General features: G+C 39.4%; 1 protein-coding gene across 1 annotated transcript in view; it reads left to right on the top strand.

Moving 5' to 3' along the window:
• The window catches only part of creb3l2 (cAMP responsive element binding protein 3-like 2), a 30,840-nt gene continuing 9,817 nt past the window's right edge, over positions 1-21,023 (top strand). Inside the window, exons 1-2 of the mRNA XM_047575740.1 lie at positions 1-514; positions 20,102-20,345. Of these exons, the coding sequence (XP_047431696.1) occupies positions 416-514; positions 20,102-20,345 (343 nt within the window). The 5' untranslated portion in view covers positions 1-415. The remainder of the gene's footprint in view (positions 515-20,101; positions 20,346-21,023) is intronic.

Below are 21,023 nucleotides of genomic sequence, written 5' to 3'. Positions count from 1 at the left end.
GACGAGGGGGTGGAGGAAGAGGAGGAAAGAAAAGTAGAAAGAGTCTGTGGAGACTGGAGCAGAGAGGAGATGATCAACAACAACAACAACAGCAGCAACTCTCAGCATCTGTGAGCCTCCGTGTCTAAACCAGCTGGACGTGATTCTCTTTTTGTTTTTTTGTTTTTTTGTTATTTTTTGTGTGTGTGTTGGTTTTAATCTCTTTTCCTGCACGCGCACAAGTTGTTGGGAACTTTCTGTCTGGAGTTTGAGGTTTTTTTTTTCATTTTTTTTATTTCTTGGACTTGCAGCAGACTAGACTAGATTAGACTAGACGCTGTGTTTTAACTTGCAAAGGAAACGAGGAGAAAACAGCAACGACAACACACAACGCAGCACAACAAGGCCCCACGGAGAGTCTTGCGTGGAGGAAATCATGGAGATCCTGGACAGCAGTGAACCGTTCCTGCACTGGGACAGGAACCTGAGCGAACTGTCTGAGGCCGGAGAGATCGACTCTGTGCTCTACACCAACGTAAGTGATCGAGCAGGATCAATGATTACCTTTATCTCACTGTGTGATGAGGAATTAATGGGCAGGAGACGAGGGCGTGGGGGGGTGTTAGTTGAGTTGTTAGTCTGTCTATGTGTGTGTCTGTGTTTGTTACCCTGCTCTCCATTCACAACTTTGAGCCTTGGGGTCCAGGATGCAGCACATTTTTCGGCTGCAAACTTACAATTTTGTCTTTTTTAACTAAGCACAATTTAAGTTTTTATGCAGATTCTGCACAAAAAAATACTTAATTTAATGTCAGATTAAAAAAAAAAAAAATAATAATAATAATAAAATGCGTGCATCTAACGGCATTTGCATGCTGATGTATCTGTTGCTTTATAATGAATTAACATGAACGGTAGAGCTAAGACATATGTTTTTGTTTTTAGCTTTAAATGATTAAACTCTCTTTTACTTTTAAATTAAATATATAGGTGTTAAAGAATGAAAGAAGCACAGTTTAAGACAGTGATTCTCAACCAGAGGTCCGCGGACCCCTAGTGGACCCATAGTCCTATAAAAAAGAAAAAGAAAAACATATAGCGTTTATAGAAATATGATTATTTTGCTCAAATGTGACTTAGACCTTTGTCTACCTTCTTTCTTTGTTTCAAAATAAGAGGCTTCTTCTGTTTTAGTGGGTATACACACACCATTCATTCCTTAATAATTCTCTTATTGTGAAGCATCTGCAGGAAGCTCATTAACTACTTGCATGTTCAGGTTGGCACTGGAATTTAAGCCGAGCAAATATTTTATCTATTTTGTCGTGTTGTTATTTCAAATAGCTTCACACTGAATGTGAAATGACGATAATGATGCTGTATATTTATAAATAGCACTGGGCTGAGTTTAATATAGAACACGTATAGTAGTGATTTAAAAGCTTAAAACTTAGACTTTTATATCAAGTGCACGTGTTAGAAGTTGAACAGATGATATTGCTTGGTATTGCACCAAACTTTTATGCATTTATTGAGTTTGAATCTCCTCTAGAGCAAATCCTGTCCTGCAGATTAGCAGAATATAAACTTAATTTCTGCAAGAGAGCACCAGTTATTTGAGAAGTTTATTTCAGACACAGCTTAAGTCTGTAAATTGAAACTTTATGCATCAGGTTTTGTCATTTGTTAGATTATTTTATGTATGTTTTTATTCACTCTTTACTTAAATTCTTGTAAATTAGACCCTAAAATCACACAAAAGTGCAGGATAGTCTGGTCTAGCGTCGCCCCCGGACTCTTCTATTCTACATTTGAGTTTAAATACAGATCGAATGATAAAATGAAGGTAAAATATAGTTGAAATAGACGAGTGGTGCATGCATGGAGCATTTAAATCATGTCAGTTATGTAACTTGAAGTGACTCCTCCAACCATATGTGTTTCTGGGCAACGCCGTGAGCCAAAAGGAGTGTGTGTGTGTGTGAAGTGTGTGTGTGTGTGCACATATGTGTTGTGTTTATGCGTCTGGGTTTACAAGGAAAAATCCAGCTGGCTCACAAGACGGAAATCAGACACCACAGAGGAAGAAAGAGACGACGCACACACACACACACACAGTAGTGTTTCCATCTCTTTAGAGGACCTCAACCTTAAGCCAAGGCTTCAGTCTATAATTTCATGATTTTACATTATGAAGCTTTATGGTTTTAGGCCTCAAAAAAAAGAAAGAAATCCTCCTCACATTGTTGTGGTCTCCTCAGCGTGAGTTAAACAAGTTAAACACACACACACACACAAAAAAAAGTCCCCTGCAGACAGGTAAGAACTTGTGTGTTGTTAAGGCTTCAGAGAGAGTTCAAGCTGTGAATGTAGGTCTTTTACACAAGACCCGAGGCTACACTTCCTGTCAAATGCCAGCTGATGGAGTCCGACAGAGAGCTGCTGTTTCAGGAATAATGTTTAACAAAAAAAGAAAAACGTAGGATTTAAAGTCTTACCCAGAAGTTGGAGGTGGAGACCAAAAACGGAGCTAAAAGAGACGGGATATCAGACTTAGATTCAACAGATGGACACAAATACGTTACACTTCTTTTTAAAATGAGCTCATATATATAGACAAATACATTTCTACCTATTGTTACATAGAAATACGATAAAATAGAGGCTTGTGAATAATCTGTTCAGTTTTATTTGTGTTACAGTATTGTTTAAACAAAGTTTAAATAAGTTTCAGTTTAATAAACAAAAGACAAGAAGTTTCTTGTTCAAATTGTGGTGAATTTAGCTTAAAAAAAACACACAATTCCCTTAAGGAGTCGGAGGTGGAGACCAAAAACGGAGCTAAAAGAGACCGACTGTCTCACTCAGATTCATCAGGGGGACACGAATATGATAAATATGATCATATATAGACACATTTCAAATGTATTTCGATGTGTTGCTACAAAGAAATGTTGGAGTTGGAGGTGGAGACCCAACACGGAGCTAAAATAGAGCGAATAACCAGGCCTCACAGGTGGCCGGTGCATTATTAATGACGGAGAGAGTTTGTTTCTTAAAGGTGAAAGTGCCACTCTGTTCCTCTTCGGGTGTTAAATGTTGAACCGACGCACAAAGTTCAGGTTGTGTTAAGAAGCAGGGTGCTCGTCTATATATAGTAGCGAGGCATGAATAGTATGTGTGTGTTTGGGGCGGAGGATGGGTGAATGTAAAAAACCAACAAGCCTGTAGTGTTTGGATCTCAGGCAGCTTGAGACTGGAAGGTCTTTGTTCCTTCCCGCCGGTCGTGGGGTCAACTCTCACTCTCACTTTCTCCTCCCGGGGGGTTTTTTTTTTTTTTTTTGTTGACGTTTGCGCAGGGATTCCTCACGACGGCGTAAAAACCGTCTCATCCTCAAACCCTCCCATCCGCGCTCTAATCAAGTTTCTCAGGTTCTGCAGATTGAACACTTGATCAGCAAGAACTCGGAGGCGTGATTGTTCTTTTCATCTCCGCTCAACTGCAGTAACAACTGATATTTCAGGCTTTTCTGTTACGGTATGTGAATTATTTTTGTGGAATTAAAAAAAGATAGAGGAGGTGAAGTCAATCACTCAACCCTCTCTTCTGAATCACTTCATATATATATATATATATATATATATATTTAAAACATAGGCCTTCAACAGCAGCCCCTAGTGCGTCCGCAGAGGTACTGCAGGAGGGGTCCCAAAATATTTGGTTGATTCGACATTTTTTTATATATATTTTTTTTAATTTTCTACCACAAATTTAAATTTATTTAAATACACATTGACACAAATCCATTATATTTTAACTTAGTACTAATTATTATCTGGAAAAACGTTGAATCCCTATAAAATATAGATCCATACTGGTATGAGATGCATTGTTATTAGGAATATTTTACTTTTCTGGTTGTGGTTGATCTACAACATGATTGATTTTTACTCCGTTTTCAGTCTACATCACTTTCTAGTAACGTCTTTCTCTGTTGGCTCCGATTTTGTTGAAGGAACTGGTTGCACTCATTGGTTTAAGAATTATTTCTGTTATTTACACGCAGCTGAACTCTTTTTTTTGTTTGTTTTTTTGAGTCCAGAAAACTTTTGCTTTGTTTTCTAGTTGCCAAATCTTTGCTCCATCTTTGGTCTATTTCTAATGCTGAACTAAGCTAGCTAACCAGCTAGCTGCTAACTGTGTCTCTTCATGCATTTGGTGTTGAGCAAAAAGGTTTTGTTTTGTTTTTTTTTTTATTTAGTTTAGGTCTGAAACCAAACCACGGCAGTAAAAAAACACGGTGCCCTGAAAACCAAAACCGTGAACTGAAAGATGCAAAGATTTCATACAACGTCTGTGAAGTCTTAGCCTGCACAGGAAACGCTGCACTTGTCTTACTTTTATGTGTAATCCCTTTTTTTTCTTTGATGGTTTCACATCTTCGGGGTTTGAAAGGACGAATTAATGAACCCACCAGGTACAAGACTGGTGCAACCAACCAAAAAGAGACACACAAAGTGATGCTCAGTAGATACAAAACCGTAACAAGACACAAAAGGATAAAACGTGGTGATAAAAGGAGCATTAGTGCACGGAGAAACGGCTGCAAATGGACACGAATACACAATAAATGACACAAAAACTGAGCTCTCTTTCAGCCTGAGAGTCTTCATTTTATGTAGGACAATTACAAGTCTGTTCCCAGGGGCCCGTTGTCAAATTATATGTTCAGGCTTTTCACACAGTCTATACACCTGAAAGCGTTTGTGAGGTCTCAGAATCAGATGCGGCTTCAAATTAAGGTAGAGGTCAAGTTTTATACGAGATGAAAAATGAAACTCGGATCAGATATTCAGGGTCTGGAAATGTTTGGAAAATAAATGGAAAAACATTCACGTGTCCAATTTTATAAAACATAACATTATGAATATCTAAAAAAGTAAATTAAATGGAGTTTTTTAAGGCGCTAGGCAGCACAGTCGGCTTTATAGATGATCATAGATGGATGATGATTCATCTGCAACATACAATAAAGAAACGTGCACTAAATTTATCTGGATTTGTTCTTTTTAACTTATTTATATGAGCTACATTAGCTTTAATCTTCTAATATTCAGATTAATGAAAACTAACCATGATTTATTTACATGATACACGACCATTTACCCAAAATGCCACAAATTAGATCTGAAAAGTCTGTAAATGTGTAGGAACCCTGGATATCAATCAGAAAAAAATCAAATCTACCTTAGACTCACATTCCTTTTCATTCACTTGCACAAACTTGCGTCTTTCTAAAGTGCAAATGCCGCCCGAGCACATGCTGTACTCGCTGCACTTGAGATCAGGAGCGACATCCAGGGAGTAAATTTGCTCTTGCACATGCTCGGGGCCTTTCCAAGTACATGTCTGCTTACATAACGCGGCACACCTGCAGAAGAAATACTCGTCTGCGGATCAAAAAACCAGCTGCCCGTGTCATTTTCTTTCTTCGTCATTACTGTGATTTGCTAATAACACTTGGACGAGGACTCTGACAGCTCTCGGCCTCGAGTCGATTTCGTTGAAAGACTCTCTGAGGACCGAACATCTTGCTCACAGTGCGGAGCCTGTTCTCCGTCGGGGCAGGGCATCCTGCTCGCTGGTGGCCTCGCTCTGTCTCCGTCTCCGTCCCTGAATGGTCCATGTGTCCTCTGTAACATGAGTGTCAGTGTGCAGGAGGCGACGGTCATGCAGGACGAACGGGACACGCTCCCTCTTAGCATTTTTACCCTTAGAAGAACTTAAAGGTTGCGTTACAACCGGTCTGCCTTTTCTAACGTGACCTGCCTCTCGTTATCTCTTTATCTGTCCGTAACTTCAGTCTCAGCTGAAGGATTTAATGACGCACATCGTGTTATTACTGCAGGTGTGGTCCCTGAACATCAGGTTGTGCTAAGAATACACACACTTCCTGTTTTAGGATTAAGATACTCACAACTTCCTAACAATTTTTATGTTGGAAATATTCTGACCTGGACGTTGAGGCTCGTTTGAGAATCTTTTTTTTTTTTTTTAGGGCCTTGTGAGCGGGAGGCGTATCTTTAAATGAAAATGCAAAGAAGTGCAATAAAATAGTGGTAGTAGATTAACAGCTCAGACAGACGCTTCTGCGAACTAGTCCGCGCGATATTTACTGCAATAATCCGTCGATTTCAGTGTCTGCGTCTGGTTTTGTCACACTCACAGTCTCCACTGTAAAGTACAGTAAAGAAAAGACGGTAGTTTTGTCACATTTGGGAGGAAGCAAAAAAGTTGCAGATTAAGGAAGTAACCTGCTGTGTTGTAAATTAACCAAAGCAGAGAAGTGTAGTTGGTTAAAGAAACTAATCCACCTACTATTATTATTCTGTCTGGTCATTGTTAACTTTCTGCAGTTTCTGCTTTGGTTTTGAAAGAAGACGTCTTGTAGGAGTTTGAGTCCGGAGCCGCTACGTTCTACAAAAAAAAGTCTGTCGGTCCGATCTAATCGTTGGTGCAAGGCGCTAATTCAGTTTCTATGTAAAAGAGCTAATGTCTTAAGACTTCTTTTGAATCTTTTAGAATGTAGTTAAACGTTTAAGTCTCTTCTTGTTCAGCTTTTACTCTCTGGTCGTGATTCAAGCTAGCTTAGCTAGCTCGCACCTTTAGCCAGAGGTGCGTGTTCATGGATTTCGCTAAAGATGTGAATTATATGGCCTCGTTTTAACATTTTATTGCTGCGATATAAACTAAAGACTTTGCTGACGGTCATTAAAGTTCCTTTTTTGACGTTTTGAGCGTGCTTCTCTTTGTGGATCTCTGCAGAGAGTCATCAAGTTCAAGGTTAGCATGAACCGTATCCTCAGTCGAAAGTGGAAAAATGTGTCAAATTTAACATAATCTCCAAGAGTCCTCCGCACTCACATCTGCAAAGACATTTTTTTTTGTTGTCTTTCTGAGGTGTCACCGACCTCCAGATGGTGAACACATGGACGCGGAGGACACATTTTGTCCTCGTTGCCAAATCTGATGCAACTTTCCTCTCAGCTCTGAAAGCGGACTTCTTCTCCCCCGTGCTGCAGGCGGCTCGGCGGCCATTCGAGAGCGAAGGCAAAGGTAGTAATCAGCGTGTGAGGGATCATTATGGAAAATCCACAGGAGCCTCGGTTCTCTGAGGCAAAGCTAAATTTACCCGTCTAGCTGTCTGCCTTTTTCTTTTCCTCTCTTCTTTCTATATCTCTCTTTGCTTCTGGCACCATAAAAGGTTAAAACTTTTTTTTTTTTGTGCGTGGGTTTAAAATCCGTCCGAGTAGTTTGTACTCACACTGTACTTTACGTTTTTTTCTTGCTGCTCGTCGAGATGCAGCTACATGACAACTCCCGTCTTTATTTCTGCTATTTTCAGCCGACTTTAAATTACAGCCTCTAAATGTGTAGAATCGACAGAATTTGAGTGGATTTAGTTTCTGCATGAGCTCCAGTATTTCTTTAGGTATTAAACATCAAAGTGCGTAAAGCCTCTAAACTGCTTATTAAACAGACCCCTCGGCTTTTAATGGGGTGCTCCCTGTAGCTCATAACCGATCCAGACACAGTTAAAGACACAAGCCTCTTCACCCCCCCCCCCCCTCCCCCCTTCATCCGTGACTCCCCCCGGGTGAGACGAGAGTCGGGACGAGTCGACTCCTGTCCAAAATGCCAGAAAAGTCTCTGCAGCTCAACCTTTTCTCCTCCTCCTCCTTTCTGAGTGCGTGACCTCTTTTGCTTTCCAGCTCTTTCTTCGTGCAGTTTTAGCCGTAGATTCTTCTTTAAAGCAAATGTTTGAATCTGTTTCTACGATTTGTTGATGAAGTTTACCCAGAAATCAACTCTTTGGGGTCTCCTCTAGACATTAGTAGTAGTAGATTTTAAGAACTTAAGTTTTAGGCCTCTTCTTGTTCAGCTCTTACTGTCCGATTCAAGCTAATCTAGCTAGCTCGCACCTTTAGCCAGAGGTTGCAAAGAAGTCGCAGATTAAAGCGGCTTATTTTTAATATTTTATTGCTTTAATATGAATTAAATCGAGAATAAAGATTCTGCAGACGCTTATTAAGAGTTGCTGAACTCTGATGCAGAAGTTAGCAAAGTTAGCATGACCCATACAGTTTTGATACTTAACCTCCTGAGACCCGGCGTCCTCATATGGGGACGTTAAGTTTTTTAGGTTTGATGCAGCTTCTTGTTGTACTTCATTTAAATTTTTATCCTCATAACTAGATGCAACATGTTAGCGGGTGTTTCAGTGGATTCATTCTGCAGCCGATCACGTAACAAAAGTGGACAATGTTCAAAACCTCATCACATTTTATGGTTGAAACTTGTTTATTTATGATTATTAACTTTTCTAGTTTAATATAACTCACAAATTCTATCAATAGCAATGAGCTATAACTTCGCTAGTTAGCAAGTACTCGCTTTGCACAGCAATGTTCAAACATGAAAATGAACATTTTTGTATTTTGTTGCATACTGGTGTTTTTATTATAATATTGAGTGAAATATTCCCTGTGTCCACACATGAGGACATCATTTGTTGTACAAAAACTACTTCCTATTCAAAGATGATGCTTGGTTTTTATATTTCTTAGGTCCTACTCATCCCAAATAAAGAGATATTAAACCTAAATGTTTGTCAAATTTAGTTTTATCTCTTTTAAATGTTTCCTTTAACTGGAGTTTTTTTGAGCTTTTTTTTAAAGTGACAGTGCCCTGCAGATGGTGCACACATGGACATGAAGGACAAAAATGGGCGAAATCCCTTTGAAGGATGAACATTTTTCAGCAATTTGGACATTTGTCAAGAAGCGTTCGTCACACAGTTCATTGCCCTGATTGGCTGTATGCAGAGCTATATTTTCCTCCACCCTGTAATGAAATCCAAACCGGCTACACCCGGCTACAGATGTTGGTGACTCCAATGTGAGTGTACAAGGACCTTATTTATTGCTCCCAAGATGTGGCTATGATTTCAGGGTGTGGACAGGCTGCAAAGAGCAGCATGGAGCTTATCTTTGTTTGGAAATGAAGTTGAATATTTAGTTAGCACATAAATCTCGTATGCCGGTCGTTTTAGATGGGCGGCCACCAGCGATTAAAACGTTTACACCATATTTTATTTGCTTGTTAACTTCATGGAGTAGTCAGGAGTGGATCCACCAATTTGTGCCATGATGGTTTGGGTCCGGGAGCATAAACTTGATTTAAATGAAACTCTGACTCCAGAGAGAATCGATCTCAGTCGCAGATGACGAAGACGCTAAAACACAGAACAGAGAGAATTAACCCCCCAAATATTTGCACTCCTCTGTTTTCCCTACGCTAACCTTTCCACTGGAACAAGCCTGTTCATCCTTGCAAAGTTCAATGTGTGTGCGTCGGTGTGCGACTTCACAATCGAAGCGTGTGCGTCTCAGAAAAGAAAAACTCCAGGAATTAAGACCAGTGGCGCGCCCAAACAAGTTTCCCCCGAGTGTTTGCCATCTCTCCAGGATTAGCGTGCTCACGGTGGGGTTGTCGGCACTGACCCAGATTTTTACCCCGCAGCCTCCACACGCACAAAAGAAACACAACAAAGATCAAGTGATCTTTAGATGAGCCTAGCGCCTGAAATCTTCTGCCGGTTACAGCTTGTCGAAATGTGCGAGGATGAAAAAAGGGGTGAAGGAGTTCAGCTGTGAGAGGTGTGAGTGTAGTGGTCAGTGTAGAGACGGAAAAACTTATTCATGCGTTTGTGTTGACCTAGTTTTTAACAAGCTCTTGTACAGAAGAGCAGAGACGGACCTGTGCATTGGATTTTAATGTTGATTTTAATACTGTCTCGTCAATATTTTGTCCGAGGTCGTAATAGATGTAATTATAAACTATAAAACGCACTATAAATGCTAATAACAGACTTTCTTTTGAGAATTTATACTAGAAACTGAAAAACAAAACCTAATAAGAGTTAAAGGCTTTTTTGCATTCATCTTGTTGCGCATACATTTCGGTCACTTTGTGAAATGTGTCTACTAACCTTTTATTTTCTTCCTCTAACAAATAAAAAAACAGCAATTTTTGAATTTTGATATTCAGAGGATTTTCTAAACTCCTACTTATGTTAAATTAAATATTCAGTCCCCCTTTTTTTAGTTTATTAACCTTCTGAGACCCTGCGTCCTCATATGGGGACGTTAAGTTGGAGGTTTTCTGGCATCAATTGAAGACATTGGCACTTCATTATTTGCAATTCTGCTTTTTCACAGCAGTGTTCAGACACGAGAATGAACATTTTTTCACATGTTGGTGACTTTGAGTGAAATAATCCCACACATGTCCACACACGAGGACGTTATGTTCAAAGATGATGCTTAGTTTTTTAGGTCCTACTCATCCCAAATAAAGAGAAATGGAGAAATGAAAAATGCAAACCAAACTAAAGGTCAGGTCTCAGTTTTATTAATATGTTTCACCATATTTCTAACATGCTTCGTTGATTCCCAGTGATGTTGCAGATGTATAATTTAAACCACAGCAGCTGTACATTTGTCCAGAATGTGTTTCCTCTTCTACGTCTCGTTGGTTGATAGTTTGCAGAATTTTGTTTCTGTGTCTAAATTAAGGTTTATCACAGTCTTACACCGGTTTCTACAGTTTTTACACTATTTTATAATAATAATTCAATTAAATTAAATATTTAAAGTATTTTTGCATGCAGGGATGACTTTATTATCGCTCTCTGTAACTTTTCTCACCTGACTGATTGATTTTATTTTTTTGTTTTTTTTGTGAAAGTACAGCTTTACGACAAACAATACTCAGGCCGGGTTATCAGGGACTATTTTTAGCTGCGGATCGATACACGTTTGCGAGAAGGAGTCAGAATAAAGAGCATTTTGGACGATAATAGAAGTCTGTGGCTCAGAGGATGAAGTTGTTGGTTCTTTTGTGGAGTGTGTACAGATTAAAAGCCAGACTTCTTCTCATTCTTGTAGCTGTAAAATCCGGCCTGGTGAAGTCATTGTGTAACATCTGGAGGGTCAGTGGGGGAAACGGTGTGGGTTGTTCCCGGTGATCGGTCAGTATGACCGAGCACGTCTGGAAAGTTTGTGTTGCTCCGTGTGTGTGTTTGTGTGTTGCGGGGGTTTGTATTTTGAACCTTTGGGACGCTCTGGGAGGCAGAGGAGGAGGGATTTCACTAGAAGAGGCACCCGGAGGCAGAAAAATAGACGTTCTCTTTTCCATGTGTCATCGTCTCCTTCTCTGAGTGTGTTGCTTGATCTGAGTTGCACACTTTTCAGTATCAGCCTCCTCAGATAAGAGCTGAGTCATAGATTTGAACTTTGACTCGATGCTTCCTGTTTTTCACAAACTTCCTGACGTTAAGGTTTAAAACATTAGTGAGTTTCCGAGGTGTCAAGCATGAAATGAATCTCCTGTGACTTTTGCCACAGCTCCAGTTTTTGTGTGTTTTGCGTCTGTGTCAGAGTAAACACACTAGCGCCTCAGCTGGACGTCACGCCTCTCACATCCTGCTGTTTACATCCGTTAACCGTCACACATCTTTGTTTGGAGAACAGATATGGTATAAATATCAACGCAGACGAGTTTCCTTGTCGTGGTTTCTAATTTATTAGACTCACCTTTTGACTGAAGGACCTCGTTAGCCTCCAAATGAATCCGCCTGTTAAATTACACTGTCAACAAAATGTAAGAAGAGTTCATGATGACATTAGTCGGGTTGCTCCTTTTGTCCACATACAATGATAAGATGATAAATTCACAGTGACATGAGAGAAAGATGAGGAGAAAATCTTCATGTGTGAGCAACAAAGACTAATAAATATTTGATAAAATATCAGTTTTTATGTAGAAAACTACACGTTAAGTTGCTATTTCCACAGTATTGTTTTATTTCTCATCTTTGATTAATTGCTGTTTTTTTGGAAGTTGATCCTTCAATCCGAATAAATATCTTATCTGGTGTAGAGCATCTTCAACAGGGTGTCCCCCTAGGGGGTCGCAGAGGAACTGCAAGGGGGTCGCAAAATATTTGGTTGATTGGATATTTTTTATACTTTTTAAAAAAAAATTCACACAAATTTAAATTTCTTTAATAAATATAAAAAAAATGAATATTTGAACCTGTGTATAATTTGAATATCTTAATATTGAATGCAAAATGATAATAATACTGTATATTTGTAAATAGTACTGGGTTGAGGTTAATATAGAACATGGAGTTTTGAGGGTCCTTGGCCTGAAAAACATATTTTGTTTTTTTTTATTATTTATTTATTTTATTATTTTATGTAGAAAACAATGGTTTAGTTGTTATTTCCAGAATAGAAAAAGACACAGATTTTTTTATTTTATTTTTTTTCACATCTCACATTTAATTTCTGACTAACTTTTTCCTGCTGCTCTTTGATTGGTCGTTGGTTTTTTTTGTTTGTTTGTTTTGTTTTTTGTAAGTTGAAGCTGGGATCGATGTCGGTGAATCTGGGTCAGGGAACGTCTCTGTTGAACTCTTATCCTTGTGAGAACCGACTCGAGTTTCCTGTGGAATGAGGAAGGTTTTGTGAGACGAGATCATGTTTTGGCTAAAGCGCTAGCGGCTGGGCACCATCGGACAGATGTGCGGACTTTGTCGAACCCTTGTGAACTTTTATTGTTTGTGGTGATGTCAGAGGCTGTAAGCGGCTGGTTAAAAATGATAAAGCTGCATCCTGCAAGTGTTTAAGGCCGAGCTCGCCTTATCCTTCCAGATGAAGCTCAGACGGCAGAAAGCCTCCATGGTCTGTGATTTGTCTTGTTCTACCGACACATTCAGTATCAATGAAGCGGTGCCAGCCTCACAGCTCCTACGAGAGTGATTTATGGTCCTGTTGTGTATCAGGGTTATCTTGTGCATGGTTTAACTCTTCAGAAGGCTGCGAAACATGTAATGGTTTCAGCTTTAGTTGTTGTAAAAAGCGATGTGAACGCACCATGATGTCACCCCTAAGTTTCCTGAAGAGAAATATTATTGTAGGTTAGGTTATAAACATGGAGTTCTAAGGGGTGGACTCACTTTAGGAGTCGGCCTCTAGTGGCCATTAGTGGAACTGCAGTATATACAATCGTTGATCAGCTAACATTAGCTAATTCAGCTTAGACATAGCGTGTGAAAATACTTCGTCTTTGCCCGTCGTTTCTTCACTAACACCCCTAAAGTTGTTGTGAATATAGAGATTAGCTACAAAGAAAAAAACTGCTTCGTGTATTAATATTTAAAGCCTCTGGTGGCTGTTAGTGGAACTGCAGTCTCTGGCAATCATTGTTCAGCTAACATTAGCTAATTCAACTTAGATATAACAAGTGAGAATACTCCTTTCGCATAGTTTAATCTTTTTAGGTTGCTACAGATATCTTGTTAGTGTGTCGTTGTTTTATAATTTAAACAGATGAGTTAATAGCCTCTAGTGGCTGTTAGTAGAACTGCAGTGTTGTACTGCTCGTACATAAGCACGGATTAGCCAAAATACACTTTAAAACATATGTATCCCTTTAAAATACATATATTTGTTTTCAAGACACACACTTTAAATTTCTGACACTTGTTGCAGTTTTTAAAACACTTTATTTTAGTCTGATTAGCAAATAACAGCTAAAGACGTTTTAAACGAGGCTCGGGGTGAATATTTTCATTCAAAATATTATCTCAGTTTTGTTTACTGGTTTTAAAAAAAACACTTCAGGCTACAGATGAAATAAATTGCCAATGGATCATGAATTCTTTGGATAATTCTTCATGCAAAAATGCTTTAATATCAACACTTGCAGGCTAAACTATTAGTCTTGCTAATTATGCATCACACGGCTCAAACCTGAGTTTCCTGTTTCTGAAACTGACCAGTATTAAAGTTTGTATTCGAGGAATCTCTGCCATTCCTACAGATGAAGTCCTTCAGCTAACTGTTGAAACAGCTTGCACGCATTGTTAGCATTCCAGCGGGTACTTTGTCTTCCAGCTGCAGGAGTGATGAATGCTAACAACGCTAAACCTCTGCTACTACAGCTGTGGTTTCTGTATGCAAATGTTGTGCCGTTTTTTATTTATTTTTTTATCTTTTGGGAATTTCTCAGTGATGAGAGTTAGATTAGGACGAGGACAAACTGGATTTAATGAGAATCTGGGATCAGTTAAAGGAAAATATCTGACATTTTGTTCTTCTCACAAAGGTAACACTGAAGGAACCATTTAGAAAAATGAGTTTTCTTGCTTTTTATTCTGGAAACACGACAAAATATTTTATCATTCTTGGCTGAAATAGGCTTATGACAAGATATTTGGACCTGCAGCCAGTGGTGAAAAAGTAAAATTTAATCTGAATCTGAAAGTTTATTGGTTTCAATGGTTTTAATAAGATTTGATTTATTAGAAAGCAGTACCCTAAAGGTACACCTGTCTTCCTACAGCGCCCCCTGGTGTGTGGAGGCCGACATCTTCGATTTAATTTACACTTAAGTTAATCTGTTTGTTTTCAAGCAACAATAACTAATTTATAAGCTACAAATATGTGAAATTAGAAGTTTATAGACATCACCACTGGTTTTAAATTAATAAACGTGCAACGTGTGCACATGAAAACCTTCAGATATTTATATATCGCACACAATTTGGAAATGTAATGTCTGTTTCTGTGATGTTTGCAGGAGAACTCATTAGGCATCAATGTTCTCCAAAGACACTGGCGATAACAAAATGGCTTGTTAAGCAGAGGGAGCGTTCGTGCAGCGCCGATAAGAGCTCAGATGCTAACTGAACCTCCCATTCGTTGTTATCTCGTAAGAATCGGACACGTGTTGGTGATCTGTGACGGTCCAGTGACCTCTTTAGCCCGAAGCCGCCCGGAGCCAAATCAAACTAATGACTCACTCACTTTGCCCCGATATAAATTCACGTGTGTGTTTGCCCATTTTATTAGGGTGAAGTTGTGTCATCAGCAAAAGTACACACAGATGAGTCCAGGGCAAGGTCCACTCAGCTGGATACGCACTCGACACTAATGAGGCCTGGTGGGGTTCTTTTTTTTTTTTTCCTGGTGTAGTTTTGCACATCTGGTTTGGCTTTTAAAGGGAGGAAAGTGTTACATCATCTGACTTTCCTTTTTCTTACCTCGAGGCTGAAGGCGCTGATCATTAAAGGTCACACATGTCCTACTTCACAGCAGAATTACAGACCTGGACGGACATTCCTTCCTGTTCGCAGACACCGTCAATTTAGCCGCTAAGTAGTGACCAACGCAGCTGTCGAGGGTTTTTACTGTTGAGTCTTATCAGTCACTGCTCGACCCGCTAACTAGCATTGGAGGAGACAGGAGTATTTATCAGTGCGGAGGTTTTATTGGTGCTAACAATCAATAAACATTTAGCCAATATTTGAGTCATGTGATAAAAGTGGCATATTTATTCATTTAAAGTGCATTAACAAGTTTTAAAACAATTAAATTGACATTATCGACCGCTTTCTAATGCAGTCAAGTACACACCACACGGTCACATATTAGAGGCCTGGATACGGAGGTTCATTAGTGCCAAAACTACATGAGATTTAAAATTTAAACGGATAAATATAGGACACATTTAGGTACATGGAAAAAGTTGTACATCTGGCTAAATAAATAGCATGATAAGCACAAGAAAATACAGTTGTTTAAACTAAAAAATATATTTCTTTGTAAAAATAAAACACTGATGTTGATTTTCAAAAACATGTTGGTAACGGCTTCCTCATGCAGTCATGTCCTGCTCTGTTATTTGTTCGGTAGCATTGTCTAGAGGGGAGTCGTTTTTCATGATCCCTTGTGTTCGTGCAGGATGTTGACATCTTGAGATCTGAAATATCTCCTGGGCGGATTGAGACACATATTGATTCTCCCCCTGAGGATGAATTCCTGCTAAACCAATGCCATTCAGACGAGTTGTATTGTGAGTTTAGAGCTAATGCTTGCGTGCTAACACTCAAAGTTAGTGTCAAATAATAAGCATTACAGCTGCTACACATCAGTCTGGTAGCGTTATCCATGCATAACGTATGCTAGCATAAATACAGCCTTTAATTTGAATAAAATTTCCTTCATCATACATTCATTTATTCATTCGTACATCCCCCGAGGATGAATTCCTGCTGTGAGCTGTATTGCAAGTTTAATGCTAATGCTTGCATGCTAACACTCAAGAATGGTGTCAAATAGTGAGCATTACAGCTGCTACACATCAACCTGTTAGCATCATCCATGCAAGTATGCTAGCATAAATACAGACTTTAATGAACCTCCGCTTTTCCTCAGGTTCATGTTGATATCTTGAGATTTGAATGAAACTTCTTTCTTCATAAAATTATTAATTCATTACATTCATATCTCCCCTGATGATGAATTCCTGCAGAACTAATGCTGTTAACATTAGCTTTTCTTTTGTGTTTTGCACGAAATGAGCATTATACCTGATACACATCCGCAGGCTAGCATTAGCATTTAGCTTTAATTTCAATCCTGGAATGTTGTTGCAGGGAATAAGAAGACTTTTGTGAAAGTTTTCCTACAGAAAATCAAGATTAAAGAATTTAACAAATATAGTTTCTTGTCCTTAAGTGGCAAACAAACATAAACAAGTATTTAGAGCATTAGAACAAACTATCAAATCATCACATTAGATGACACTAGGACACTTCTTCTTCATGCTTCCTAATAAATTGGTTCAAGAAATTAGTTTTTTACGTGGGACAAAATAGACGTCGGTTAGTTCAGCGTCCATGCAGATGTGGACCTTGAAGACCACATTAGACCCTGATTTAACCTGAGAATGTTTCCTCGATCTTCTCTGATTGGCTGAATGAAAACCACATGCTTGTAAAACTCACTGAGAGGAACAGCAAAAATTTTAAAATGTGCTGAAGTTACCAGATGTGGTTCCGTGCCCCATTAAGGGTTAAGGAGCTAGTATAGCCTGCTAGCTTCATCTACCAGGCTTCTCTGACCTAGTTTGAAGTTCACGCCCATTCCTCTTGTTTTGATTGAGGTAAGATTGATTCAAAAGTATCTCCAAGCCTCTGAAGTGGTTCTCCCACTTTGTTTTTATGCAGTATTTCCGTTCACGACACTGATGTTTCACCACAGCCCCAGCGATAACCACTCCTCATTTCCTCCTCCAGCTACAGATTTCAGCGTGGCTTCAATTAAAAGATTACAATCTGCAATTTCAGCTGCGATAGCGCTAGAGTTTATTCTGACTAAATATCGACTTAAGCATCGCCCTAAGATTTCCCACCAGTGTTTCCTCAGCACTGACCTACTGATTCTTGCCCTACTTCCAGTTTAAAGCCCCACGTTTTCCCACTCGGGCTTCGACCCCGGTGGTTGTTTCCCAGCTGGAGAGAGTCGAGTTACAGCCGGCCTTAAATAACACCTCTCCCCTGGGCTGCAAACACAAAGAGGTTTCTTGTGGTGTGTGTGTGTGTGTGTGATGAGTTACACCCGACCAGTGACCGATCCAGACGCTCGGCCTCCCGCCCGGCATCACACCGACAAACTTTTAAGGCTTTTAAGGCCTCGCTTCTACCATTTCTTGCTCTAAAACAATTAGTTTGTTAATATTGAGTTGTATCTTAATTTATTTTTACGTTTTTTACTGAGATGTAGGATCATGCAATTGCGAGAAAGGAGGTGTGGCGTCGTATAAACCACATCTCAACCCACAAAATATGGCTCTGTAATGACTGTAATTACGTCTTTCTAAAAGCTACACCCAGTTTCCTTCTTTTTCTGTTGCCACCATGAAGTTCTTTTTGGAAAAATGCACATATTTTATTATTAAATTGTCACTTATAACGTACCTTATTGCTAAAATAAGACGTATTCCAGTCGTATTAACCAAATAAATTCCTCTATATCCACAGCAAGGTGGGATATTTTATTTGTCCACATTTAATCTGACAGTTTGATACGTGAGCTTGTGTCGAAGCTCCGAAGGAAGGACAATAATAATAATGGTTCCTCGGCGCTGATGCCGTTGCTAGGAGACGGCGTTGGGGAGGCGAAGCGTCGTAAACTACTGTAAATGTTTGCACTTCACTTTTCACGCTGTCACACTGCGACGTCCATTAATGTCTGATGCATTCGGTGACTCGCGGGAGTTGTGACGGTGGAAGTTAGAAATGGACCCACTGGTGCGCGAATGTGTAAATATTTGTCTTCCCCCTTGAATAGATTCACGGTATGCTGTCGCTGTTTGCATTACACACACACACACACACAGACACACACACACATGTATATACAGAGGCCGTGAAGGCCGGCCATGTAGGGAGGCGCACAGCGGTGGGAGTGTGCTGCAGAAGAACTCCTCTGTTTCTGAGCCTGTAATCGAAGCCACATGCTTGGCATTCATCCGCCCTCCTCCTCCTGTTTCCTCCCTGCTCCCTCCATCTTGATTTCACTCTCCCTTCATCACCGTCCGCATACCCTCGCATTACGTCTTCTGTCATCACGAGTCGCGTAACGGAATTAGGTTCACCGCTCGTCTTGTCTTCGGCTTCACGCGTGTCTCATTTAAATTATTTATTTCCCCCCTTTTGCCTGTCGTCCAAAGTTGCATCAGAAATAGTTGTTTCTGCGTCGTCTCGCAGCAAAAAGGTCAAACGAGGACGGAGGGGAAAAAAGGGGGCGTTTTTTAATAACATTGGTGGAAAAACGCGTCGTTGTTTCAACATGACAATAAAACCACAAGAGGCCGAGATGTGGAGGCAGAATTACTTGATTAAAAACCCTCTTTAATAGGAGTTTATGGCAATAGACGAAATAATGGTACAAAAAAAAAGTAGTTTTTACATGAGAATTATAGTATAGATGTCAGTTCTGTTCCTAAATTGTGTATCATCACTTATTAGAGACGAATACATGTTTACAAGTAATGAGTTAGATGATACGATTTGAGATTTAACCAAATTAAGAGCAGGAAAAGTTTTATGTCTGACTAAATAAATCGAATGTTGTTGTATTAGTGCAGCTTTTCTCATTTTTTCTCTTCTAAATTTAGAATTTTCATTCATTTTTGCTTTGAAATACATCTTAAAATAAGTTCAATTTAGGTTTTAAATGAAATCTAAAAAGAACAAAATATGCATATTTATTTGGGCACATACAGTATATTATATTAAAAATTAACTAAATATATATATTTTTTAAAATATTGTATCTTTTATTGCTTCATTAATTAGTAAATGCTTCTTTTTTTTTTATTAAATCTTGTGCTAACCAGTGTAAAATGTGTAAGTTCTGCTTGTTTCTATTAAATGAAAGAAGTTGGAGGTAATTATCTAAATTAACTTTATTAATTTATTAGTTGGAAAGCAATTTGGTTTGCAGCAGACAAACATTCAACATAAACACATGACATACAAACATGGTCAGTTTAAAGCACTAAAAAGATCAATAATAAATAAATAAATAAATAAAACAATGTCATGTTATATTTTTAAGAAATTGGTGATTTTCTAGTTTATTTGCTGTGAATATTCGGTGAAAATGAGCATGAATCCAGGTGTTTGGAGGCGATTGCGGTTCAGACGCCGTCTTCATTCTGTCTGCGTTAGTCATAATAACACCTGAACACGACGGCGGCGGCAAAGGAGGAGGAGGATCCCACATAAACTCACCTTGTCGGGAGTCGAGGAATGTGGTTAATGTGGGGAGACGATCGGGAAAGATGAAAGCAGAGATTAAATGTGGGAGGAAGACGCCTCCTCCTCCTCCTCCCTCTGTCTCTCTTAACTCTATGTGTTTTGTAAATGTGTCACCACACTGAGAATCACACACAGTGATTAGTTGGGTGGATTCTCAGCCACTTAAAGGTTTTTGATTGCCCCCCCCTCGTCCCCTCGGGGCTGAAGAAGAAGCTGAGGGGAAACTTCAAGGAAAGGTGCCAATAAAGAATTTAACAGTGTGTAATTACAGACCTGGTGTCACAGACTCCTAACGATGTGGCTTCGTTTAATCACCCGCCTGTCTCTGATATGATCTGATGTTAAACGTTTAATTATTTTTTATTTTTTTATTTCTGCAGCACTTCTCCGAGCTCCTGGACGACCTTTCCCAGGAGGCTTTGCTGGGGCAGCTGCTCAGCGACCCCTTCCTTTCCGGAGGCCGAGGCGGCGTGGAGGCCATGGAGGGGGAGGACGGCAGCGACCTGTCCCCGTCCTCGCCTCTGCCGCCGCACATCACCGCCGAGCACAGCTACTCTCTGTGCGGGGACAGCCGACCACAGTCGCCTCTGTCGCACCTGACCGGGGAGCAAGGCAGCGAAGCAGGTGAGAAACTACAAAAAAAAAAAAAAAAATGGGACAAATTATTAGTAGATTACAAAGTGTGAACTGTTCCTGTTTCTAAAAGTAAAGGCGGAAACATTCATCAGCTTATAAAAACACAAAATCACTTATTAAAAGTCGTTATATGGAGGTTGAATGGTGACAAAAATATACTGGTTACAGCAAAAATGTGACTTGATATTATTTATTTCAGACGAATAGTAAGATACGGACAAAATCTGACATCAGTAAACCACGATAATTTGCAGAAAGTGGACGAAATCACACATTAGAAGTGAATATACGGAGGTAAAACAGTGACAAAACTACAGAATATTTATCATTTAGCACAGAAGGAGGTAAGTTTAATGCAGGGAAACAGACATTATGTGGCATATTTGGGATTTAACACAGTTATGCATGGGACATGTTCAAGAAAGCAAATAAATAAATAAACAAAAACAAATGCTTTAATATATAAATGACGAAATCATTGATGCACAGACCGTTTTTATTCATATGAGACTTGAAACGACAAGTTTACTTCATATATAAATACGAAGTTGTAGTATTAAAAGATGCAGCATTAGCTCGTGGTGGCTAATGTTAGCGCTTCCCTGCTGGCGTTACAGTATTTCAGCTCATAGTTTTGACATTAGGATAAGAATAGTAGAAACTTAA

The sequence above is a fragment of the Mugil cephalus genome, chromosome 22 (assembly GCF_022458985.1).
Source record: "Mugil cephalus isolate CIBA_MC_2020 chromosome 22, CIBA_Mcephalus_1.1, whole genome shotgun sequence".
Classification (NCBI taxonomy): Eukaryota; Metazoa; Chordata; class Actinopteri; order Mugiliformes; family Mugilidae; genus Mugil; species Mugil cephalus.
This window is presented reverse-complemented; position numbering and strand designations above follow the sequence as displayed.